The 21,948-nt window shown below is 54.5% G+C and overlaps 2 protein-coding genes across 6 annotated transcripts in view; both read left to right on the top strand.

Annotated features, from left to right (window-relative positions):
- Positions 1-7,950, top strand: part of TOP1 (DNA topoisomerase I) — a 69,181-nt gene extending 61,231 nt beyond the window's left edge. The window contains exons 15-21 of the mRNA XM_005235887.4: positions 575-760; positions 2,346-2,414; positions 3,043-3,157; positions 3,880-4,007; positions 5,129-5,223; positions 6,012-6,161; positions 6,547-7,950. Of these exons, the coding sequence (XP_005235944.1) occupies positions 575-760; positions 2,346-2,414; positions 3,043-3,157; positions 3,880-4,007; positions 5,129-5,223; positions 6,012-6,161; positions 6,547-6,649 (846 nt within the window). The 3' untranslated portion in view covers positions 6,650-7,950. The remainder of the gene's footprint in view (positions 1-574; positions 761-2,345; positions 2,415-3,042; positions 3,158-3,879; positions 4,008-5,128; positions 5,224-6,011; positions 6,162-6,546) is intronic.
- Positions 7,951-14,102: 6,152 nt separating this feature from the next.
- Positions 14,103-21,948, top strand: part of PLCG1 (phospholipase C gamma 1) — a 48,859-nt gene continuing 41,013 nt past the window's right edge. For 3 of the 5 annotated variants that reach the window (XM_055813729.1, XM_055813730.1, XM_055813728.1), the window contains exon 1: positions 14,103-14,397. In XM_055813729.1, coding sequence (XP_055669704.1) covers positions 14,196-14,397 — 202 coding nt within the window. In that variant the 5' untranslated portion in view covers positions 14,103-14,195. Of the gene's footprint in view, positions 14,398-16,495; positions 17,077-21,948 lie in introns of those variants that run through there. The other 2 variants (XM_055813732.1, XM_055813733.1) reach the window with 2 other exon arrangements.

Raw genomic sequence — 21,948 nt, 5'->3', positions numbered from 1 at the left:
GAAATTGGTTTAGCCAGTACTGTTAAAACCTTTTTTTTTTTTTTTTTTATGTAGCCTTTAGATAATTTATATAACCAGAAGTGTCCTGTGTGCTATTTAAGGTCTGGTTTTTTAGCATGCAGCGAAGAGGTAGGATCATAGAAGATAAACAACTGAACTTCATGATTTTGTATGAGGTTAAGCTCACAAGGAAGTCAGCTTAATATTTTTTTCTTTAAATATCAAATGTTTTGAAATGGATTTCCATTGGTCAGAACTGTCACAGTTTGAGTTAATGAGTGAAAGCTGGCAAAACATCTTGCTTTAAATTTCTCTTTAAAAAATGAGGTATTCTGGTAGATTGGTAGATTTGTGGTTTTAATGGAGGGTTATTTAAAACAGATTTAAAGAGAATTTAGGGTTGGTTTTATTAGAATTTTCTAAGTGTCAGTTTTATCCACTCAGATGCACTTTCTTCCTTTCTCTTCTCCTATGGACACTGCTGATTCTAGGCCAGTGTCTGAAAGTTTCCAGCATCTATACGTTACTGGGATGGTTTGAAATGCTTACTTTTCTTGTCTTGATATAAATCTAGCTTGCTCTGAGAGCTGGTAATGAAAAAGAAGAAGGAGAGACAGCTGACACTGTAGGCTGCTGCTCTCTGAGAGTAGAACATATCAAGCTGCATCCTGAACTGGATGGCCAGGAATACGTGGTTGAATTTGATTTCCTCGGGAAAGACTCCATCCGATACTACAACAAAGTCCCCGTTGAGAAGAGGGTAAGGCATCTCCAAAAACACATACGTAGACTGAGTCACAGAAAAATATCAGCACAGTTTTGATGACAGTAACCTGGTGCTTCATCACAGGTCAGATACTTAGCCAGAAAATAAATCTGTTAATGTTCCCATTTTATTGGCAGTGCCATGGAAGATCAGCGGGCTGGTGGTGTAACATAACCCAGCAGATGAGATACTTAAACATCTTAACTGCTTTTCCCTGTGGTCTCGTGTCAAGAATTGGCGTAACATAACTGTAGCAGCTATGTTAGAGGAGTTTCTTGGGTCTCATTCTGGTCAGCTGAGTTGGTTTTGTCACCTGTAGATGGTAGAGTTCTAGGCCCGTATGACAAGTAATAGCATAAAAGGTTCTGAAATACCAGTGCTGGACTAGCAGTCCGACTTGGGCGTTCGTGATACCAGCTTCTCTGTCACGGTGGTTTTGTTCCCGTTGGAGCTGAGCCCTCACTGAAGTAGGTCTTGATATTGGGTGCTCCAGAGCATGCAGAGTAGGTGCACCGATACCTCTGGCCTATGAACCTGGGTACCTGCTAACCGATACTTCTTTCTTACGCAATGTTAATTCCTTTATTTTTTAGTCATCCACCAATTTAAAATCTGCTGTGGCTTTGACCTCATTCTGGAGTAAATCCCCATCCAGCAGTGTGAACCTGGAGGGCACTATCCAAAACCACCTTTTGATTTTCTGGGTGTAGCAGATTTGCCTCTGGCCCACGGCTCTGCAGTCAGCAGAGTATGTTAGATACGGCACGTATAATACTGTGGTAATTGTAACCATAGTCAGTAGCAAACGTTGGCTTCTTGGAGAGCAAAACAACTGGAAAAAAACAAACTACAGCTGCCATAGAAATGAGCATGTGCTGGAATTCTTACTTCTTTGTTGAAAGAAAAAGTTTTTCCCGTTTTTAAATTTATGGGTGTTGGTATCTCTTGGTGTTTCTTCTTCAGTGCTTACAATGGGGAATTGATTATTGTGGAACTCGAAGCCTTTGTATATTAGGCGTCTATAGAAGAATGTGTTGTTGAGAAGCTGGGAACTGGGGATTTGGAGCGTGCAAAGCTGGGATTTGTGGTCTCTGTATAATCAAAGATGTCTCGATTATTCTCCCTACCCTACTGACACTTGCTTGGGTTGGAATTGTGTGAAACATTTAATGCAGCAATGAGAAAGGATGGGGTTTGGTAGCTTCGCTCCGTGGGAAATGGCTCGGGGGTCTCTGGCTGGAGTAATGATGGAGAGTAAGGGAAAGATGGTGTCTTTGGGGTCTCTTTCTCTGTTAGGCAGCTAAGCCAGAGCAGAATCAGGTCTCCTGTAATCTTGATCTAAAGGATGAGGATAAAGGGCATCAAACACTCAAGACTCCTGTTGCTAGCGAGGAACCTTCAACACAAGCACTGTAGAGACATGGGTCTTTGCCTGCTGAGAAGTAACATCCAGCATTATCACTGTTGCCTGAAAATAGTTTTAAGTGGCTCCCTGGCAGTGTTGCTTCCCTTATGTGTTGCTGCTACCCAGCACTGTCTGGTCTGTGTACCTGAAGTTGTTGATTTTCTTTTCCTGCAGGTGTTCAAGAATCTTCAGCTGTTCATGGAGAACAAGCAGCCTGAGGATGACCTCTTTGACCGCCTCAATGTAAGCACATAGTTAATGATGAGGGATGGTGGTAGAGCACCATGAACAGGCTTGCTCTGCACCAGACAATAACAGCTGCCGTGTTCCAGAAATGGCTTCAGTGGCAATTTTCTTCCAGGGCTGCCCTGAGTGGCCTAAAAGCAGTGAGAGTCTCAGTCTGGTGTCTGTATTGTCCCTGTGCCCACAGGTTCCTGAAGCAATGTCCTTTGGTCCGGATGAGCCTGGCTGGCTCTGACTTGAGGAAGTTGTTTTCAGTGTTCAGAGATGATGATTGTGTGAGGTGACAGATTTTTAGATGCCATTCTCATCTGCACATTTGGCTCTGTGGGAGCACTGTGGTGGTTCAGGCACCTTCCCTGCAGTGGGACAGGCACATTTCTATCTGTTTGGAACCAAAACCTCCACACAGAAGAAAAGATTTTTGGCTACCTGTGGTACTTGTTGTGGTACTTGATAGCAATCTAGTACTTGTTGGTTCTTTGTTCACTTTTCCTGTGGTTTCGGTAAGGTTGTGGTCAGGTCTGAGTACATTAGGCTTCAGCCATGAGCTTCATCAGCTGCGTGTCCAGAGATTTCACACATCCTGAGGTCATTTCTAGTGCTAACCGTCATCTTTCTGTTTCCTTAGACCAGTATCTTAAATAAACACCTTCAAGACCTTATGGAGGGACTGACAGCCAAGGTATTCCGTACTTACAATGCTTCCATCACGCTACAGCAGCAGCTCAAGGAGCTCACTAATCGTAAGTTTTGTCCTTGAAACTGTGAAAGGAACAGATCTTATCCTGCAGTATAGACCTGGCTTCCTTGCCTTAGCCACAAGTCTCGTATCTGTACACCACTTCCTCATTGCAAATGTCAAATGCCTGAGGTCTGACCAGAACACTGCAGCCAGACCGTCTTTTGGGGTAGCTGAGCAGCCCAGCACTGGGACAGAGCAGAGCTGACTTGTGAGCACACCAGGGTGTGCCTGCTAGTTTATACCTGTCCTTTACCAAATATCTTCCTTGCTTTCTGTTAATTGTAAAGTTCTGTAGGTGGCAGACAAGGCAGACGCATCTGTAACAGCCCCAGGTTTCTTGGCTGCTCATTCACAGCCTCTGTCGAGCACTGCTAGCTTGCACTTTAACGGCTTTACGAAGTTGGGTACGTTGGTTCTGTGAAGCCCAGCAGTGGCTTGAGCAGTATGGGCCTGCTGTCCTCTGCTCTCAACATGGGTGTGCTTCCAGTCTTGAGTGGCGAATGGTGTCTTTGTTGCTACCAAAGTAATGGTCCCAGAAAGAGTTAGGGCCCACGATGGAAGCGGTCAGGCTCTTCGAACTGTAGTTGTGCAGAGTTGCACGGGCCCACCAGAGGGGAAGGCCGGTTCTGCGGTGACTGCGAGCTTGCAGAGTTGGTGTGACACTGGCTGGGGCTGCACAGCCCTGGAGAACCCACTTGCTCACCACTTTCTTGTACTTCGCAGCGGACGACAACATCCCAGCAAAGATCCTCTCCTATAACCGTGCCAACCGAGCGGTTGCCATTTTGTGTAACCATCAGAGGGCTCCGCCGAAGACCTTTGAGAAGTCCATGATGAACCTGCAGAGCAAGGTACCCCGACCGTGCCCGGCGCTTGGGCTGGGACAGGGCTCCGGGTGCTGCATCTCAGGAGTCACATTTCCTTTCACTCGGGGTGTGAAGGGGAAGCAGAGCCTGCCTTTCCCTAGCGGGGGCTGGTTAGGGCTGCATCACAGATGGGCCTGCTTGGAGAGGAGGAGTGAGCTGAAAGGGACACCTTTCAGTCTGAGTCATCTTTTACTTGTAAAGACCAAGACCAGACCCTTTCTATCTGCCCTTCATCCCATAGCTATGTGTTCTGCTGCCATTGAAACTTCAGAGCAGCAGTCTCTAGCTCTGATTTGTGTCCCCTAAAGAGCCCGGCGTAGGCATCCACTCCTGTCCTACGAATCCCAGGCTGCTGTCAGTGCACTCTGTGTACGTGGTACACTTTGCCCCTCTGACTTGACCTCTTCCTTTGCAGATTGTTTCTGGTGAAGGCCATGAGGTCCAAAGGGGTTAGGTCTGTTCCTGGTCTGGCTTTAGAATAACCTTCACAATAAGGACTTTGGTTTGGCACTGCAGTGTCCCCTGCTTCTGTAACACCTAACATGGCTGCCTTCACCCTGGGTCTTAGAGCGTGGGGAGTGTTGAAGGGGAATGGTTGAACAGGGGCTGCAAAACACTAAATCTCCCTGAATCCTAAACTTACTGGGGAAGAACTGCCTGAGGCCTTAACAGCTTTCAGCCTGTAGGATCTGGGGCAAGAACTGATTCCTGCTGAGGGCACAGGGATCATCCTTCCATCTTGCAATCACAGAGTTGGTGCTGGTGGGATACAGTGGAGGCAGACAAGCTGCCTAGAGGGGCTGTCGGCCAGTCCCAGGCCAAGCCAATTCCTGTGCCTGCTTGGTTGTAGCTGTGTGAGAAAATGCCCGGCACCACCTTGTCCTCAGAAGCGAGTGGGGCCCTAGTTTGAGGGGAGTGTTCACCACACTAGGCTTTACATCAAACTGAAAGGCCAGTGGCCTAACTGTTCTGCAGAAGTGGGTCTGACCGCTGGTAGATTCTGAACATGGTCACAAACTTGCCCCCTGGGTCATGCTGCCTTGGGGTGACTGCCACGTTGTCAGCAGCTTGTTCACAGTGCTGCCGTCTGGTTTTGCCTCTCCTAGATCGATGCCAAGAAGGAGCAGTTAGCTGATGCCAGGAGAGAACTGAAAAGCGCCAAAGCTGATGCCAAGGTCCGGAGGGATGAGAAGTCTAAAAAGTAAGGCTGGTGTTACTAGGCTGTGCAATGCTCCCAGTACTTTTGGCTCAGAGTGGGTCTTTCATCCTGTATTCTGTTTGCCCCAGCCTGTGATCTGGGAAGGCTTCCTCAGGCTTTCCTGCGCCCTCTTTCTTCTGTACATGAAGAAATTGCCTCCAAGTTGAGAACCATAGGATGGTGTGACACTGCAGTTCCTGCTGTGGTCTCTAGCACTACTCTCCAGTGTGTGTCTCGGCACTCTGAGGTGAGCACCAGCCAGTGCTCACCCGCCCTGCTGCCCAGGCCCGAGCAGAGCGATGGATCCAGCGTGCAGCGTAGCCATCTTAATGCGGAGCCAGGAGCTACACGATTGCACCTGTACTCTTCTGGGTTCTGCTCTGCTCCGTTGGAAGCCCGCGGGGCAGATGATGCGCTCAGGCTCTGTGTGGGCTCTGCAGAATAGCCACAGGGGTGCTGTTAGGGGAGCTCTGAAAGCAGAATCAGAGCATGACTATCGGAGGGATCGATGGGCTGGTTTTAAAGTGGGTATAGCATCAGTACAGTTCAGGCTGTTGCTTCCAACCCTTTAAAACAAAACCGCTGCTTAAGGTTTCTGCTCTGCCTCTTGAAAATGTCAGTTCTTAATTGCATGTGCTGAGTGGTTTGTGTCGCCATCTGTGCTGACACAGCTGCCCTTTGTGGCTGGCGGCATCGCTTACCTTGAGCAGAGTCCCTTTGGGTTCCCATGGGCTGCCATCTCAAGCCTAGCAAAATGCTTTGATTTTTTTTTTTTTTTTTCCCCACCACAGGACAGTGGAGAGCAAGAAGAAAGCAGTGCAGAGGATTGAGGAGCAACTGATGAAGCTGGAGGTTCAGGCTACAGATAGGGAGGAGAACAAGCAGATCGCTTTGGGCACCTCCAAACTCAACTATCTGGATCCCAGGATCTCTGTTGCTTGGTAAGCATCTGCCTGGGGTGTGCTGGAAGGACCCACCCCGTCACTTCTGTCTCGTCCCCGCACTAGCAGACAAGGGCTGTGGCTGAGAGAGCAGTGCCCCTGTGCTGCCAGAGATAGCGGTCTCTGTGCCTGGTCTCGGGAAGCTGTGTGTCCCTTGAGGCGGGGACTCTTTGGCCGACCAAAGCCAGCACCGCACTGGGAGGTGATGGGTCACGGAACCTGCAGGGTCTAACACCAGGAGAGCAGTCGTGCACGGCGGGGTGGCGTGTTCTGTAGCGGAGCAGAGCTTAGGAAGGTGCTGGGGGAGAGCAGGGTGGCCCTGTGCACAGCGAGGGGCTGAGTGCCTGCGCTGTGTTGACTCTTAACAGCATCTCCTCTCCTGCAGGTGTAAGAAGTGGGGAATTCCTATAGAGAAGATTTACAACAAAACCCAGCGAGAGAAATTTGCCTGGGCTATCGACATGGCAGAGGAAGACTATGAGTTTTAACCTGTTTTTAATGAGCTGAATTTTATGGGAAAAGGGAGTAGCCTGGTTTTTAGGGAGATTGATAAACTGTGAGCCTTACTTGTCCTTGGATGCTGGGGAAGGGGGAGGAAAGGGGCAAGTGAGCATCAAATAAAACAGCCAACATCTTGCAGAAAGCATAACCTGGAAATATCCTAAAGGAGCTGAGCCAGTTGTCCTATGGACAACTTATTTAAAAATGTTTCAGAGATCCAAATTCTAGCTGTCTGGTTTGTGTGGTTTTTCTCTTGAGGCAGGGCAAGTGGATGGGGGATTTGTCAACCTTCCGCCAGGCAAATTCACCATCACACTGAGAGCGTGGGAATCTTTAGCTACTGTATACAAAATCCAATTATATTGGTGCGTTTTTACAGTTAGGGTTTTGCAATAACTTCTATATTTTAATAGAAAATGGACTCCTTAACCCCTGCCCTTCCCCTCCCCCTCCCACCCCATTTCAGAATAACGAATAAACAAAACTTAAGAAACCCAACGCACCTGTTACAGCTGTCACTATAGTCATGGAAATACCCAAATCTTTTTCAATTTGTCACTTGAAACAGTCGTGGCATTGGAACATGAATTACAAAAATCCACATTTGTTCAGAGCAAAGCGTGATGGGAGATCGGCCTCCTGACTTGAGTGTTCCTTTTTTAAATGTGAATTTTTATTTCTTTTAATTATTTTAAAATATTTAAACAGGTTTTTTTTTTCTTCTTGATCTTAAAGATCGTGTAGATTTGGGGAGCGGGTGGGGGGAGGGGGCCGTGTGATGGGGAGACGCGTGTGGAATTTGAGGACAAGTGAAATTGGCAACAAATGACATGCCCATCACCCTGTGTTCTGAACATGCTCTGTACACTTCAAGAATATCTACTTTTTAGGTTTGTCAGACTGTTTTACCTTTTTCCCCCCTTTTTTTCTAAGCCCCACTCCCCTCTTTTACTTGAAAGATTTTATTGTGTAAAAAGAAGTTTCACAGGTCAATAAATTTCGAGGGAAATGAGCATTGGTCCAAAAAAAGGAAAATAATCAAGATTTTAGGGCTTTTATTTTTTCTTTTGTAATTGTGTAAAAAAATTTTAAAAAAATTAAAAAGCAGAATTTTAATGTGAAACCTTTTTTTGCTATAATCATTAGTCTTAGAGGCATTGTTAGCGTAGTGTGTGTGCGAAGACCATTTCCTGCAGCCTTTCCTCAACAAGTATCTTCTATTTTTATCATGAATTCCCTTTTAATCAACTGTAGGTTATTTAAAATAAATTCCTACAACTTAACTGAGTGTTGGTGTCTGTGTGTTCTTTCACCTCTGGCCCTGGGCCATGAGGTCCCCGAGGTCCCTAGGCTGCAGGGGGAGATGGTGGATGTGGCACCACGTCTTTTGGCAGCCCCTGTGCAGCAGGCACTGCGCAGGATGCTTGAGCCTGTCTCCTTTGAACAGGGCTGCCCAGAGGATGCTGAGGCTGTGGCAAGGGCCAGGTGGGTTGGGACTGACCCAGCAGTTGTGTCTTCATCAGGGGCGAGCTGAGAGCACATGGGTTCCTCGTGATGCCAGGGATCTGAGCTGAAGCACCTGGCCGGGGCTGGCTTTTGGAAAGGAGAATGCTTTCTACAGCTGCTGATGGTGCCCTAATGTGCTGAGTAACTGGCACTGCTGGTTGCTCGTGTTGTCATGGTGGCTCTGGTCAGCCTGTACGGCCATGTAGGCAGATCCTCGATGGGTGGAGAGGTTGGTCCTGTGGCATGGCAGTGTGGGGTGCTTTGGAGCCCTGGTAGGGGCACAGAGCTGACCAGGCTGTCCCGCCAGCCTGTGATCCTGCTTGCTTGATTACGAGCAAGTGTTAGTGGGAGGGCTTGAGGTGGTCTGTCACCTCGTTTGGTTCCCAAATCCCTCACCTGTGCTCCTCTGATGGCATTGTACTTGTCTGGGTGGGTGGGTTGTTGTGACCCCAGGGGAAGCTGCCTTGAATAATGCGCTTAAATTTTAGCAGCCCGACCCTCCAAGCTCTTGGGGCACAGAGCTGCCCGGTTCCTGTTCCCAACACAGCAGGAATTGCCTGAAGGATTTTACTCCCCTTTAATGAGAAGCTGCTTGGTCACTGCTGAAGCCCTGTCCGTGTGCAGCCTGCCCAGCAAGCCCAGGAGCCTGCCCTCACCCTGAGGGTGGCTGCAGATGCCAGGTAAGGATCCTTTCTGGGACTCACTTGCTGCATTTGTGAGTTGGTAGGAACGTCTGGAATGTGGCTTAGCATCTGTGTGCGGGGGCCCTTCGAGCATCCTTGGAAGTGGAGGCTGTTGCTTTAGTGAAATGGGAAGTGGACCTGAGGCAGCAGGAGATGGGGGGGGGGCAGAGCCAGGCTGACCTCTGGCTGGGAAGAAGGGGTGGCATGGTGCTTGCTGGGGCCTGGGTGGCCCCTGTGGGAAGGTGGTTTTCGGCTCACATTCCTTCGAAGATGCTGCCTTCAGCACGCGCTGCAGCTGGGGGCACCAGGAAGCACAAGGAAGGGCAGCGTGAGCGTGGGTTTTCCTTTAGGACGTTCCTTGTAGGGAACGTTCTCTGCCCTGTTCTCTGCCCGGGCTGTAGCATGTTCTCAGCAGCCTGGCAGCCATGTCCTCGCTCCAGCCGAAAGCCGCTTGATCCTGCACCCAGCACTTGAGCTAGCACAGCCGGGGTGGCTGTGGGGCAGGAGAGGAGCTGGGGCCGGGGCTCCGTGCAGGGGGTGCTCTGGGGGTGGGGGGCGGAGGGGGCTGCTCTGGGGTGCGCAAGGAGCTGGAGGGGAGGGGGTTGAGGGCTGTGCTGTGCGAGCTGTAGGGTCTTTGGCTCTGGAGATATGATGGAGCCCAGATCTGGCGGTGCCCCAGCGGGGTGTCCCGTGGGCTCTCGCTGCCTTGCTCTGGTCCTGCTGCCCCCGGCCTGACCAGTGGTTGCTGTGGGTTTCCGTGCAAGCACAGCTCAGCACCCGCTTGCTTTGCCTCCCTGAGCTGTCTTCTCACCTGGTCCCCGGAAAAACCCTGCCCGGCACAGCGAGAGCAGGATGTGGCGAGAGCTGAGCTGCTCTTCCTGGTGCCAATTCGTTGCTGCCTTTTCTTAGCCCGCAGGGGAGGATGGAGCACAAGCAGCCCCCTCTCCTTCCCGGGAAGGGCAAGAGGCTGGGCAGGGATGCGGGCGACGAGGCTGATGGATGCATCCATCTCCCGGGCACTGGAGAGCAGCCCAGGGCCCCGCGTCCCCAAGGATCCTGGGGCAGACACTGGCCCTGGCTCCTCCACAAGCACATCCCAGTCACCCCAGTGCTGGAGCAGCGCTTGCTGGGCTCCCAAACCCTCGAGGGTGGCTGCGGGGTCAGGCGCAGCAGGCGCAGGAGCCTCCCAGCAGCCAGCCCCGAGCTTCCTGCTGCCCGCTGCGATATTTTCAGGCGCTTTGTTGTGGCTGCAAAAACTCGCAGTTTGGCAGGAGTTACCGTTTACTCTCTGGGGCCTTTCTAAGGTGCAGTGGAGAAATGCCAGCAGAGAGGGAAAGGGGCTCATTGTGCTCCTGACCCGTGCCTGGAACAATGCAGCCCGTAAAAATATCCTTTCTATTTATACAGCCTTCCCTGCCTGCGCCCAGACCTGGCCCAGGGAAATCCTCATTCCCGATGCTCCTGAGCAGGGAAATGTGCTGCTCCTCCGGCCCCGCTGCAGGCAGCGGGGAGGGATGTGGGGATCCCCCACCCCAGCATCGCTGCCACCAGATCCACCTTCTCCCAGGGCAAAACCAGCCCTTGAAGAGGCACTGGGCTCCCTCCGAGTGGCGGGGAGCACGGGCGCTCCCCCGCCGGCTCTTTCCTGGGCAGGGAGCTGAGGAGGATTTAAATCTGTGGTTTTGCCGGTGGCACAGCAGAGTCAGCACCGCACATCCCACACTTTAAAAGGAGAATTCCCAGATACTGTTGACTCACTGTGCAAACAGAGAAATGGCCACAAAACATGTCTCATCCCGATTTGCATCCCCACCACTGCAACGCCCGATCCTCACCTGCCCCAGTGCCACCACCCCGCTATGGCTTTCCTGCCCTGTTTGGCACGAGGGAAACTGAGGCAGCAGTGACGTGACCAGTGGAGGGAGCAAAATTTAGGCTGAAACTGGATTTTGTGCGTGTCAAGCCTGCGGACAGGGCCTGACAGCTCAGGGGACTGCAAATCCCACTGGATGCAGCCCCATCCCCCTTGAAGTCTTAGAGGATTTGGTGGTTGGAAATTGAAACCAGGTGATTCCAGGATATTAAAAAAGCATGTGCTTCCCTAGTGACATCAGGGAGCAGGGACAGGGAACCCGGAACTGCAGCGGGTTTCCCGTCAGGTGCCAGTTTGTAATCCAGAGGGATCTTGCCATGCCTGGAAGGGGCAGAGGGATGCGGGGGGGGGGGGGGGGGGGGCGGCCCTGGCTGTGGGCACAGCTGTGCCCCAGCTCCTTGGCGGGTGCTCGGTGGGCACCGCGCCAGCATCCGCAGTGGCTCTGCGGCCCCAGGCGGCTCTGCTTTCCTTCCATCCCCGGCAAAAAAACCGCCTTGTGCTGCTCTGTGTCTGCTAACACTCCCCGGGGCAGGAGGTAGCTCAGCACCGTGTTCTCTGAGGGTTTTTCCAGCTCCCCGCTCCCTGCGAGAGCAGGGGAAGCTCTGCCCTGATGGTGATTTTCTCAGCCCATGGGCTGGTTTCTCGTCCACCCGCCCCAGGCAGCGCGGAGCAGGCAGGAGTGAGTAAATAAACCAGGCTGGTGCGTCTCTCCAGGGGATTGCAAGATGCCAAGTACCGCTTGCTCAGGTGAGGATCGGGCACTTCCTCTCAACACACGGTCCCTGGGGTGGGAGAGGGACGAGTCCATTCCCAGACACTGGTGTCAGAAGGGTGCTGGGCTGTGGGGACCCCCCGCACTCACCCATGTGGTGGCCTCAGGGCTCTTTTTTCCCTGGATTTTGCTCCCCAGCCCATGAGCAAGGCCAGGGGCTGTCCTGGAGCCAGAGGTCACCTGGCCGTCAGCCTGCTGCCTGTTCCTGGGCGGAGGATGCAGCTGCTGCACAAATCCTGCAGGATACGGCAGGGTCGGTGCCCCACACTTCGGGACTGCGAAGGGGGAAGATGCTGGGGCCACTCGGAGGGGAAAAACCCTTTTCCCAGAGGTGTTTGCCGGGGGAACTTGGAGACCCCCCCACCTTCCGCAGCCGTATGATGAACACAATTCAGGGAATTTCCAAACCAAAGCCTGTCTGACCCACTGTGGACCGATGCCCAGGTGGGGTAGAGTGGGGCAGGATAACGGGAATATGATGGAAGATTCCAGTGCCCTGAGGGACCAGGCGTGATGGCCCGCAGCCTGGCTGGTACAGGAGCCGGGACCACGGAACAAGGCTGGCAGACAGCAGACAGACAAAAGCGGTTTCACGTGCTGTCAAATTAAACTGTGAAATTCCTTGGTGTGCAGCATCGCGGACATGGAGAATTAATGCAAGGCTAAAAAGGTATTAGTCAGACTCGGAGAAGAAAAAATACCCATCACAGACACCTCATCGCAAACCATCACCTCCATGCACCAGCGGCAGCCTCCCAGGCGCCGTGACGGGTTCTCCCCATCCCCACGGACAGGCAGCGGTTGGGAGAGAGGGAGTTACCTTTCTTGCGGCTTTGATGGCCACGCTCCCTTCTCAGGTTTTGCCCTCAAAAACAAGGGTGTGCCCATAATGCTCGGCTATTTTAAGACCACTGGGAGCTGGCTGCTTCCTGCCCGTCCTGAGCGAGGCCCTTACACAAGCGTGGAGTGACTTTCCCAGGGGCAGCGGTGGCTTATCCTGGAGGGAGCAGGACAGAGGGTCTTGTGCCGGTGGGAAGTGTCCCCAAGCATCCCGTCACCTTTACGGTTCTGTCATACACTGGTCAGTTTTATAAGGGCAGCTTTAGGTTCTTATCCCAGTGCATTTATTGTTGGGTAGGATCCTAAACAACCCAGGAACCGTGTAGGGCTCCTAGTGCGTGTGCACGCCTGTGCTTGTGCATGTCCCTGTGCAGGTGGGTGAAGCAGCAGGACAGGGGCAGCTGCTGGCCTTTGGGGTGCTCTCGGTGACGGACGCCTCACTTTGCACACGGTGCCCCTTCCAGAGCCACCCAGACACAGGCTGCTGGGCCGCGTGCTGCCTTGCAAGCACACGTAGGTGTGTGTATGTACCGTATGTATCTGCATATATATGTTTATCTGTGTGTTTATATAGAGGGGTACATCCCCTCCAGCCTCCTCCTTTCGCTGGGCTCGCCCTCGGGCAGCCCAGCACCACCAGCCAGGGTGGGCGATTCACCCACCGCTGCACCAGAGCCAGGGCAGCCTGAGCCCGCAGCCCACCCTGGGGTGCCCTGGCGGGGAGGAGGGCTCGGGAAGGCCAGCAGCACGGAACGAATGGGAAATAGCAGGCTTTAACCATGTGAATGGAGCAAACCGCCCTGAAATGCTTCCCAGTTCAGCCCAGTTCAACGATTTATCCCCCACTTCTGTCTGATTGGTGGGCTGGAGCGGGGTTGGAGAGCCTCCCGGGACCCCTGCCCCCTGAACCCCCCTGGGGATGGGGTGCCGCCGGCCACCTGCAAGCCCAGTCCCGCTTTCCTTGCTGGCACAGGTCCGGCGTGGTGACGGGGAGGAAGCTGTGGCAGCCGTGGGCCTGGCTCCAGCAAAGAGCCAGCGGCAGCCAGGCAGAGGGGACTGTCCCCAGGAAAGCCACCCCGCCTGGCCTGTCCCAGCGCAGCAGGGCTGGGGGTGTCCCTGGGAGGGCAGGGAGGGGGGGGCAGCTGCCAGCCTGGCCTGGCCCGTGCCCAGCTCACCCGTGTCCCTGCGTGCGCCCGCACAGCCCCACGGCAGACGCGAGGGGTGGTGGGGCCGTGCTGGGGGGCTCGGGGGGCTGAGCCCCTCGGCCCTGTGGCTGCGCACAGGGGTGATGGCCTGGGGGATGCAGCACCCCGCGGCACGTGTTGCACACCCAGGGCCCCATGTAGATGCTCCTGTGGGGTGCCAGGGCCCTGTGGTGGGGGCTGCGGGGTGTGTGGCACATTGTGGCCCTACGTGTGCCACGCTTCTGGGGCGCAGGGGACCCCGGTACCCCAGGTGCGTGCTGTGGGATGCAGGGGACCCCTACTGCCCCCGGTTTATGGTGTGGGGTGCAGGGGACCCCCCGTGCCGCCGGCGTGCTGCGGGGCGCGCAGCACCGGGCCCCCACGCCAGGGCCTCCCGCAGCCCCCCGGCGCTGCCCCTTCCCCCCACTCCCCCCCACCCCCACCCTGCGGCGGGGGCGCGCTGGCCCCCCACGGGCGGCTGAGCGCGGGGGGCGGTGCCCGGGCGGGGGGCGGCGCCCGGGCGGGGGGCGGGGTGTCCCTGCCCACGCCCCGCCCCCTTCCTCGCTCCTCCCCCGCCCCCCCTCCCCGGGCCGGCGGGCGGGATGGGGCGCGGCGGGCGGCGCTGAGCGGCGGCGGCGCTCCGGGCGCTCCCGCTCCCCTTTGTTCGCGGCGCTGATGGCGGCCGGGCCGGGCAGCGGCCCCGGGGCGCCCAGCGAGGCGGAGGCAGCCCACCTCTGCCGCAGCCTGGAGGTGGGCACCGTCATGACTCTCTTTTACTCCAAAAAGTCGCAGCGACCCGAGCGGAAAACTTTCCAGGTGAAGCTGGAGACGCGGCAGGTCACCTGGAGCCGCGGCTCTGAGAAGATCGAGGGAGCGGGTGAGTGCGGGGGGGGCACCGTGAAACCCGGCCGGGAAGGGGGAGAAAAGGGCTCCGGGTCCCTCGGGGCGATGGGTGCGGGGCGGCCCCGGTCGGAGCCGTCCCGGGGAGCCGCCGTTCGCCGGCTGGGAAAGCGGCGTGAGGCTCGGTGGGGAGGAGGAAGAAGGGGGAAAAAAAATAAAAAATAAAAAAAAAAATCCCGACCTCCCTGCGACCGGCATCTCCCCGCGCAGCAGCTCGGGATGGCGGAGGTGGGGTCCGGGTTCCCTGCGCGGTGGGTGAGCGGGGGATGCGGGGATGCGCGGGCCGGGTACCGCCATGGCCCCCCGCTGTGCGCATCCCTCCCCGGCACCCAACTTACCCCGGGACGAGCCGGCGCCCCTTCCCGGGCGGTACCTTGGGCCGCAGCACCGAAAAGCCGTAAGGAGCCTCGGCAGGAGGCAGGAGTAGTGTGAGCCCTTTTGGGGTTGCGTCTCGGCGCAACAGATGAGGTGAAACGGAAAGGGCAAAAAGCAGAAAAAACAACCTAAAATATGGTGATGCAGCTCCCTCCTCCTGCCCTTTCCGCGGTGATGGCGGAGGGTCAGCGCGGCTCCTGCCTTCGGTTTCCCGCGTGTGATGTGGAGCTGGAGCATGAGGAAGGCAGGGGAAAAGATGTGTAAGAACTGTGAGCGTAAAACCACCCTCACCACTGGTGGGAAGGGGGAGAGAGCAGGGGGCCCCGCGCTGGGAAACTTTTCACCTCGGTGTTGGTTTCCCAGGTCACTGCTGTTTCTCTTAAATTACCTTTCCCACTCCCACGCGTGAGGACGGTGTCTCTGTTGCGATGCTGGAGGCGAGGGAGAGGGGACACGCACGAAGGCGATGTGATTCAGGTCCTGACGCTGGCCTTCCCCACCGCTGAGGGATGCGACTGGGCGCAGCGAGGCTGTGGAGGGTTTGTCATCTCCTGACGAGTCCCGCTGGCCCAAGGCAGAAAAGTTGGATGCTGTTAGTATTGCCGGGGGCTCAGGTGAAGGAAGGAGGTGGAGATGATGGTCACGTCTCTGTGGCAGAACCACAAAATGCTGGTGCTTCTAGTTTGGGCTTTGGTTTGCCTTAAGGTCCTTGGAGTCCTCCAGCTTCTGCCCAGCAGCATCTTGGGCAGATCTGGAAGGAGCCTCGGGCTCCGTTACCATCACTGGGACGTGGAGCTCCCCCACCCTTCTCAGGGTGGCCTCCAGGTGTGTTGAGGCACCGGGAGAGGGAGGAGAGTACAGTGCTCCATTGACCCTGGGTTTAAGTTGTTTGTAAACCAAGGCAAAGCGCCCACTTGTTCTGCCGGTGAGGCACTGGTCTCTGGCAGCATCTACAGACCACGTGGGTCCATGGCCCACGGTGGGACAGAGGCCCGCGTTGATGTTTACACGGGTCATCGTTCCTGTGGGCAGACCTAAGCACGTGCTGCAGGCCTTGCAAGGCTGGGACCTTGACTTCAAGGAAATTTAGAGAACTTCTAACTCCTGTACCAAAACTGCGGTGGTAACGATGATGATGATGATGTCCTGTGCTGTGCTGACAGCCAAGAGCAGATCACTAAAAGCAGAGAGTGTGTCCCAGGGGCTGAGATGAACAGGTTAAAAATGTAGTAAAATCCACAGGTTTCTAGCAAAAAAGCAAGCGTTAGGGAGCCGGGGACAGCCAGTTCCCTCATGTTCCTTGAAGCATCACAGTGGAAAATTACTTGGGGCTTCTCGGCTCCGCTGCAGGCGAGTTGGCCAGCTGGTGGCCATGGGCGCTTGGTTCTCTGGCACATGCCTCCCAACACCCGTGCCATTCCTGCTGCGCGTGCATCCCGCCTGAGGGGCAGGACGGGCCGTGCTGGGAAGAGAGGACATCAGCCTGAAGAGATGCCGTGTCTTCAGCCCCATCTCTGACGCCACATGCTTTCCCCATGGCCTCCTCTCTGCACCTGAGCATCTCACCCTGTCCTCAGTCCCCTCCTGTGGTGTCACCCAGCACCCTGAGCAGCATCCATCCTCTCACCCCTCTTCCTTGGCAGGGCTGAGAAGCAGAGCTTTGCTTTAACGCTTCCTGGACAGAGGCATGGGAGCTCCAGGTGGAAATAGTGGCTTGTGTACACAAATGGTGACTGAGTATCGAGGCAGGCAAAGCAAAGCCACGCGATCCTCGGCCAGCAATGCTGGGTTGTTGGCCAGCTTCCCTATTTTTATCTGGATGTGCTTTCTGGGCGGAAAAAGGATGCCTGGGAAAACCCAGGTGTGTGACAGCTCCACTTCACATGGCAAATATATTGATGTATTCTCCTCCTGGCTCATCCTCTCCCCTTGATGACCAGCCTTTACTGGCACAGCGTTCACATGGCCGTAGTGGGAACCAGAGGGGGAAGTGGTACAGAGTCGAGATAATCGCTGTTAGCGCAGGGTATTTTTAACCATGAGCAATGGCTGACCCAGTTCTCCCCACGAAGACAAGCCGTGCTGGTGTGGGGAGCAGGAGGTGGGGGCTGTCAGGAAGGCTGGGGTTTGCTTTTTGTGGCGGTGCCGGTTTGGCCCTGACTTGCAGCGTGAGTATGAGCAGAGGAGAGCAGCTGTCAGGGAGTGAGGTGTTCCTTCACAGGGAACAGCATCTCTGCCGGATGATGTCTGGGGGTCTGCAGGTCGACTGTTGTGTTCATGGGTTGGTAATGAATGTTCTTCTGTTTCTTGAGATACGGAGACCAGCAAGGAGCTTCAGAACCCCCTGGGCACAAGTTGGTTCTCTCAGTAGGAATGATCCTGGGGCTTTATCCATTTCAGAGCAGATGGGTATCCACAGTATATCACATACACAGGTCTGGGACTCGGGGCACGTCTGTGTAGGTGGCCATGTCTTGGAGAGGTGTCTGTCTCCACGATCACCCCAGCATGGAGGAACTGTGCTCCTTTCTCTGCGCCTGGTGGGTTTTGCAGAAACAAGATGTGTACTTGGCCCAGGGAGGCGTGGGCAGTGCTGGGGGACCTGGCTCCGTTACTGACCCCGCTGGGAAGAGCACAGCCCCCGTGGCTGCGGCTCGGGGAGCCTCCTGCTGCGTGGAGGCAGTGCACCAGGGGACAGAGGGACAGAGGTCAGCTCCAGGTGGCCTTAGGCATGGGGCTAAAGCTGTGATGTGCTGGCAGGAGAGGGCTTCTGGGCAGTCACAGTCACTGTTCCTTGGTGTGGTGCTGCTCATTTCAGAGCTTCGTTGTGGTTGTGGGTGGTGTTGTGGAGCTGCTGCCTCCGCGGGGTCTGTGGGCGCTTGCCTGTCTGTACTTCTGATCTCCTCTGAACTCTGGGCGCTTGCAATAGGCAACCGGTCGTTTGCCTTCACCTTCATGAAAAGCCACGATTTGGTGGTGCTTGGCTTTCTGGTGTGTGCGGACCTGGAGCTGATGGAGAGCAGAGCCGGAGCAGGTTTCAGGTCACCCTGCCGCTGGAGGGGAGCGTGCCTGGAGGGAAGTCCAGGGAAGCCCGTCCTCTGTGCCAGCAGCGTGCTGTCGGTCCGACAGCTTCTCCCCGACTGAACGGGTGTGCACCTGCCAGCTCCGCTGGCCACGCTGCTTGTGCTTGGAGGCGATGAGACATCTTTTATTTCAAATTACCTATTGAAGTGAGTGGGATCTCAGCTGGCCTCTGGAAGGAGCTTTCGGGACCTAAGGACAATGCCCTTAGTGTTGAACAGCATCTTTAACAGTGGTGGGACCAAACTGGAGGGATGCTGGCTGGGGACCAGGTGCTGCTGGGTGAGTTGGGTGGCATCGCCATACACGCCACAGGTGTACGGGCAACCAGCCAGCCGTGCTGGCCACCAAATGCCCAGCCTTGCCTCCCACCCGTGAGCAGGAGGTGCTGGAGTCGTGGTATGTTGGTGCCGAGGGGAGGGGGGAACCCTTGCTGGTGTGACAGCCCCTCCTCTTTGTCGTCCCCTTGCTCTGCGACCCTTGTGTAGTGCTTTGTGAGCGTCGCATAAAGAGTGACCTTGTGTGTGAATTGTCAGCGTGTGTCCCCCCCGCTCCTCCCCTCCGTGAGCGGCTCTGACTCAGCAGCGGGCAGAGCGGGGGCTCCAGCCAGCTGGGCTCCCAGATGAAGAACCTCTTCTGTTGGAAAGGACCCATCTCCTGCTCTTTGTTCTGCTCTTCAGCTCGCTCCAGAGCGCCCTGGCTCTCCACGAGCAGGATCAGCCGAGGAGTGGGGAGGAGGGGGCAAAGCCTTTCGCTTTGACAAGCGGCCACCTCCTTCTCCTGTACTACTTCAAAACTGAAACTGTGCAAAATGCAATCCTGGTTTCTGGGAAAAAAAGAAAAAAAAAGTAAAAAAAAAAAAGTGGTTTTTTTTCCCAGTCAATATTTGTTTTTATCCAAAGGGGTTTCAGCCAGCACTAATTACCAGTGCATTGCTTTCTTGCTAATCAACTCTGCAGAGGGCCTGGCTGTTATGATGGGAAGAACTCTAATAATTTTCTATTCTTTTTGTTAATCACCCAAAGCAAAATAGAACTAATCCCTGGAGTCCGTTGTCTTTTATGCATTTTTTTTTAATACTTCCTGTGTTACGTAATTCTTTTTTTAATATAAAAGGGTCTTGCATTCATAACTTCACAGGCTGGGGGGGTTATAGGCCAGTTTCTAATTAATCTGTTTGCCTTGAAACACGTCAGAAAATTCAGAGAGTTTGCTCAGAGACCAAGCTGAAAATTTGTAGCAGATGTTTGTTTCATAGGGGAGAGAGAGGGGGGAGAAACACCTTGGAAAAGCCCTGGTTCCATTCTTGCTTTCAGTGAATTCAGCTCGGTCCTGTGGAGGTGGAGAAAAGATGTTGCCTGCGTAAAAGAAAAGGCAGGAACTGTAAAATAATAATACCAACTGACTTTGAAGGGTGGCTTGGACTCGCCTGATCCTTTCCAACTACCTGCCCCTTTCATTAGTCCACCAAGGCACAGTTGTTTGGGTATTTGTTATTTTATTTTTCTGAGGCTATCTGAATAAGCTGAGGGGCTTGGAGCTCTTGAGAAGCGAGCAAGCCAGAAACAGCTTTCAAGGATAAACAAACTTCAGAGTCTGATCCTCTCAGGGTGCAGGACGGTTCCTGCACTGGCGGGTCCCCCTGCACCACTGCCCCATGGTGCAGGATGTGGCCCCTTGCAGGGGCAGGCAGGGGAGCTCGCTCCTGAGGTGCCGGGAGCTGGGGGCTGCAGGAATTGCTGGTGTGGGAGGGCGAGAACATGGCTTGTGACCGTCATAATGGTTAAATCTTCCCCTGCTGAAGCTCTCTTGTGGGAGTTTCTTGAGCAAAGGTGGTTTTTTTGTGTCGTTACTGGTCCCCTTCCTGCTTATCAGGATATTTGTGTGAATCTGGGGGAAGTGAACGAGCTCTGCTTTGCCTTCACCTCCAAATCAAAACAGCCTTTTTCCCTCACTTTACATCTCTTCGTCATCTCCTTCCTCTTCTCAGTAGCATCTTCCAGGAGGAACAGGTTAGAAGATCACTCCTCATGCAGTAGTAGGATACGTCACAAATTACCCCTTCCCTTGGCATCTCAAAAGCTTCTCTGCGACCCAGAGAGCAGCTGGAGGTTACCCAGCTGGGAGACCAGCTCCACCGTGGCACCTGCACCCATCTTGTCCATCCATCTGGTTCCTTCATTTGCCAGGCAGCCACATGGAAGGTATTGGCTTATGGGCTTTAAGCCCAATGATTAAAACGTGCTGGAGAGGTTTTGCATAGTGTCAGACTGATTACTTCTCACCTAGCCAAGGGCCTGAGCGCTCCAGGATTTTCAGGGCAGAAGCGATGTGGCTTGGCTTTCTCCCTGCCTGCAGGCAGCCGTGTTGGCTGGACACCATGTGTGGTGAGAGGAGCATCTGAGTAAGCTGGATATGAACATCTGGCTTTGCAGAGGAGCACCTCGCGTGCTCGGTGCCGTCACCTCCCATCTCTGCCAGCAGTTTTGTCGTGGGATTCTGTACAGGGCTTTTAACGTGCCCCATCTCCAAGCTGAGCTGCAGTTGCCCAACCCAACTGCGATCTTTTGATTTCTCTTTGGTTTAGTTCCCCTGCCCACGTGGCAGGGGTGGTCCTCCTTATCAGCTAAGCGTTTGCTCAGCTCTGTTATCTAATCACAGTGGTGCGCACCGTGAGCATCCCAAAGATGTGCCGAGCATCTCGAAGATGTGCCGGCTGTTAGCGATGCCCATCGCTTGTCCCTGCATGAGCGGGCGTGTGACCTTCTGCGTGTCTTGCAGATTGCAGATGGAGGAGAAGAGGTTTGCCTGCAGGCTCATCAGGGGTCTTGGGAGGAGTTGGTGCTGAAGTCCCTGTCCCCAAGCAGTGCTAAGGTCCCCATCTCCAAGGGAGCAGTGCTAAGGTCCCTGTCTCCAAGCGTTGCATGTGGTAGAGCAGGCTTGACCACCGAGTTGCCCCAGAGGTGCAGCCTTCATTTAATTTTTGTGATCCTGGGAACTCGGGCATTGCTCTTTGGCTGGGACCTTCCCCTCCAGAGAGCGTTGGGACCGTTCTGTCACTTGCAGTGGTGTCACTTGGGTCGCTTCCCGCTGAGGTAGGCAGCCTGGCTGGGATGTAAAGCTTGCCAATGCTTGGGATGGAGCAGGAGCTCTCAAAGCACAGTGTGCAGCTGGGACTGCCTTACAGTTCTGGCTACATCACACAAGCTTCTGCTTGTGTCCTGCCCTGACCAGCTGCAGCAGCTCAGCCCATGGATGGTAACTTTGGGAGCTGCTGGAAGCAGAGCACATTTGACTGTGTGTCCATCTCCTCTCTCTCTGCCAAAGTGGGATCCTGCTGGGGTCGGCGTTGCAAACGGTTTGTGCTGAGCATCTCATCCAGGCCATGGAACCAGCTGGCAGGAGCTGTGAGACTTCTTCCAGATCAGCCCACCACCAAGCACGCTGATGGCCAGTCCCACATGGCTGTGGGAACACAGCAGGACCACCCCCTTAGTGGGCTGCAGTTCCTTAGATGAAGGGGCCAACAGCAGTAGTCCCTGCTTAATGGCCAGTCAGCCGAAAGCTGGGCTGGTGGTTTGGGTTCAGAGGTGACGGTGCTGTGGGTGGTCTGGCTGGGGCTGCAGCAAGCCCCCGGTGCTGTGTCCCCATTCCTGAACTGCGGGGACAGTAGGAGCTGGTGGGAAGCACACGATGGGGGGTGTGGGGAGTGCAGGAAGAGCTTGCAGATTGTGGTGAGGGGGTGTGGGGCTTCGATCACAGGAACCCCGTGCAGCTTGGAGTTTATACCATTGGCTGAACCTTGTTATAGAATGAAAGGAAATGTCTGAAGTCAGTGGAGGAGACTTTTTCTTTTCTAGTGTGCTCTGAGGTTTAAGGGCAGAAGAAATCAGAAATCACTGGGGCTTAAATTTTGAAGTCCTTACAATGATTTTGAAAAGTGAATCCCCACATCCTCCCTTCTTCCCCTTGGTCAAACACGCTTGGAGAGCAGGTGGTAGGAGATGGTGCTGAAATAGAACAACTGGAAGGATAGCCGTCTAGAGGAGGACAAAAGAAAAAAAGATTTGTG

The sequence above is a fragment of the Falco peregrinus genome, chromosome 9, assembly GCF_023634155.1.
Source record: "Falco peregrinus isolate bFalPer1 chromosome 9, bFalPer1.pri, whole genome shotgun sequence".
Taxonomy (NCBI): Eukaryota; Metazoa; Chordata; class Aves; order Falconiformes; family Falconidae; genus Falco; species Falco peregrinus.
This window is presented reverse-complemented; position numbering and strand designations above follow the sequence as displayed.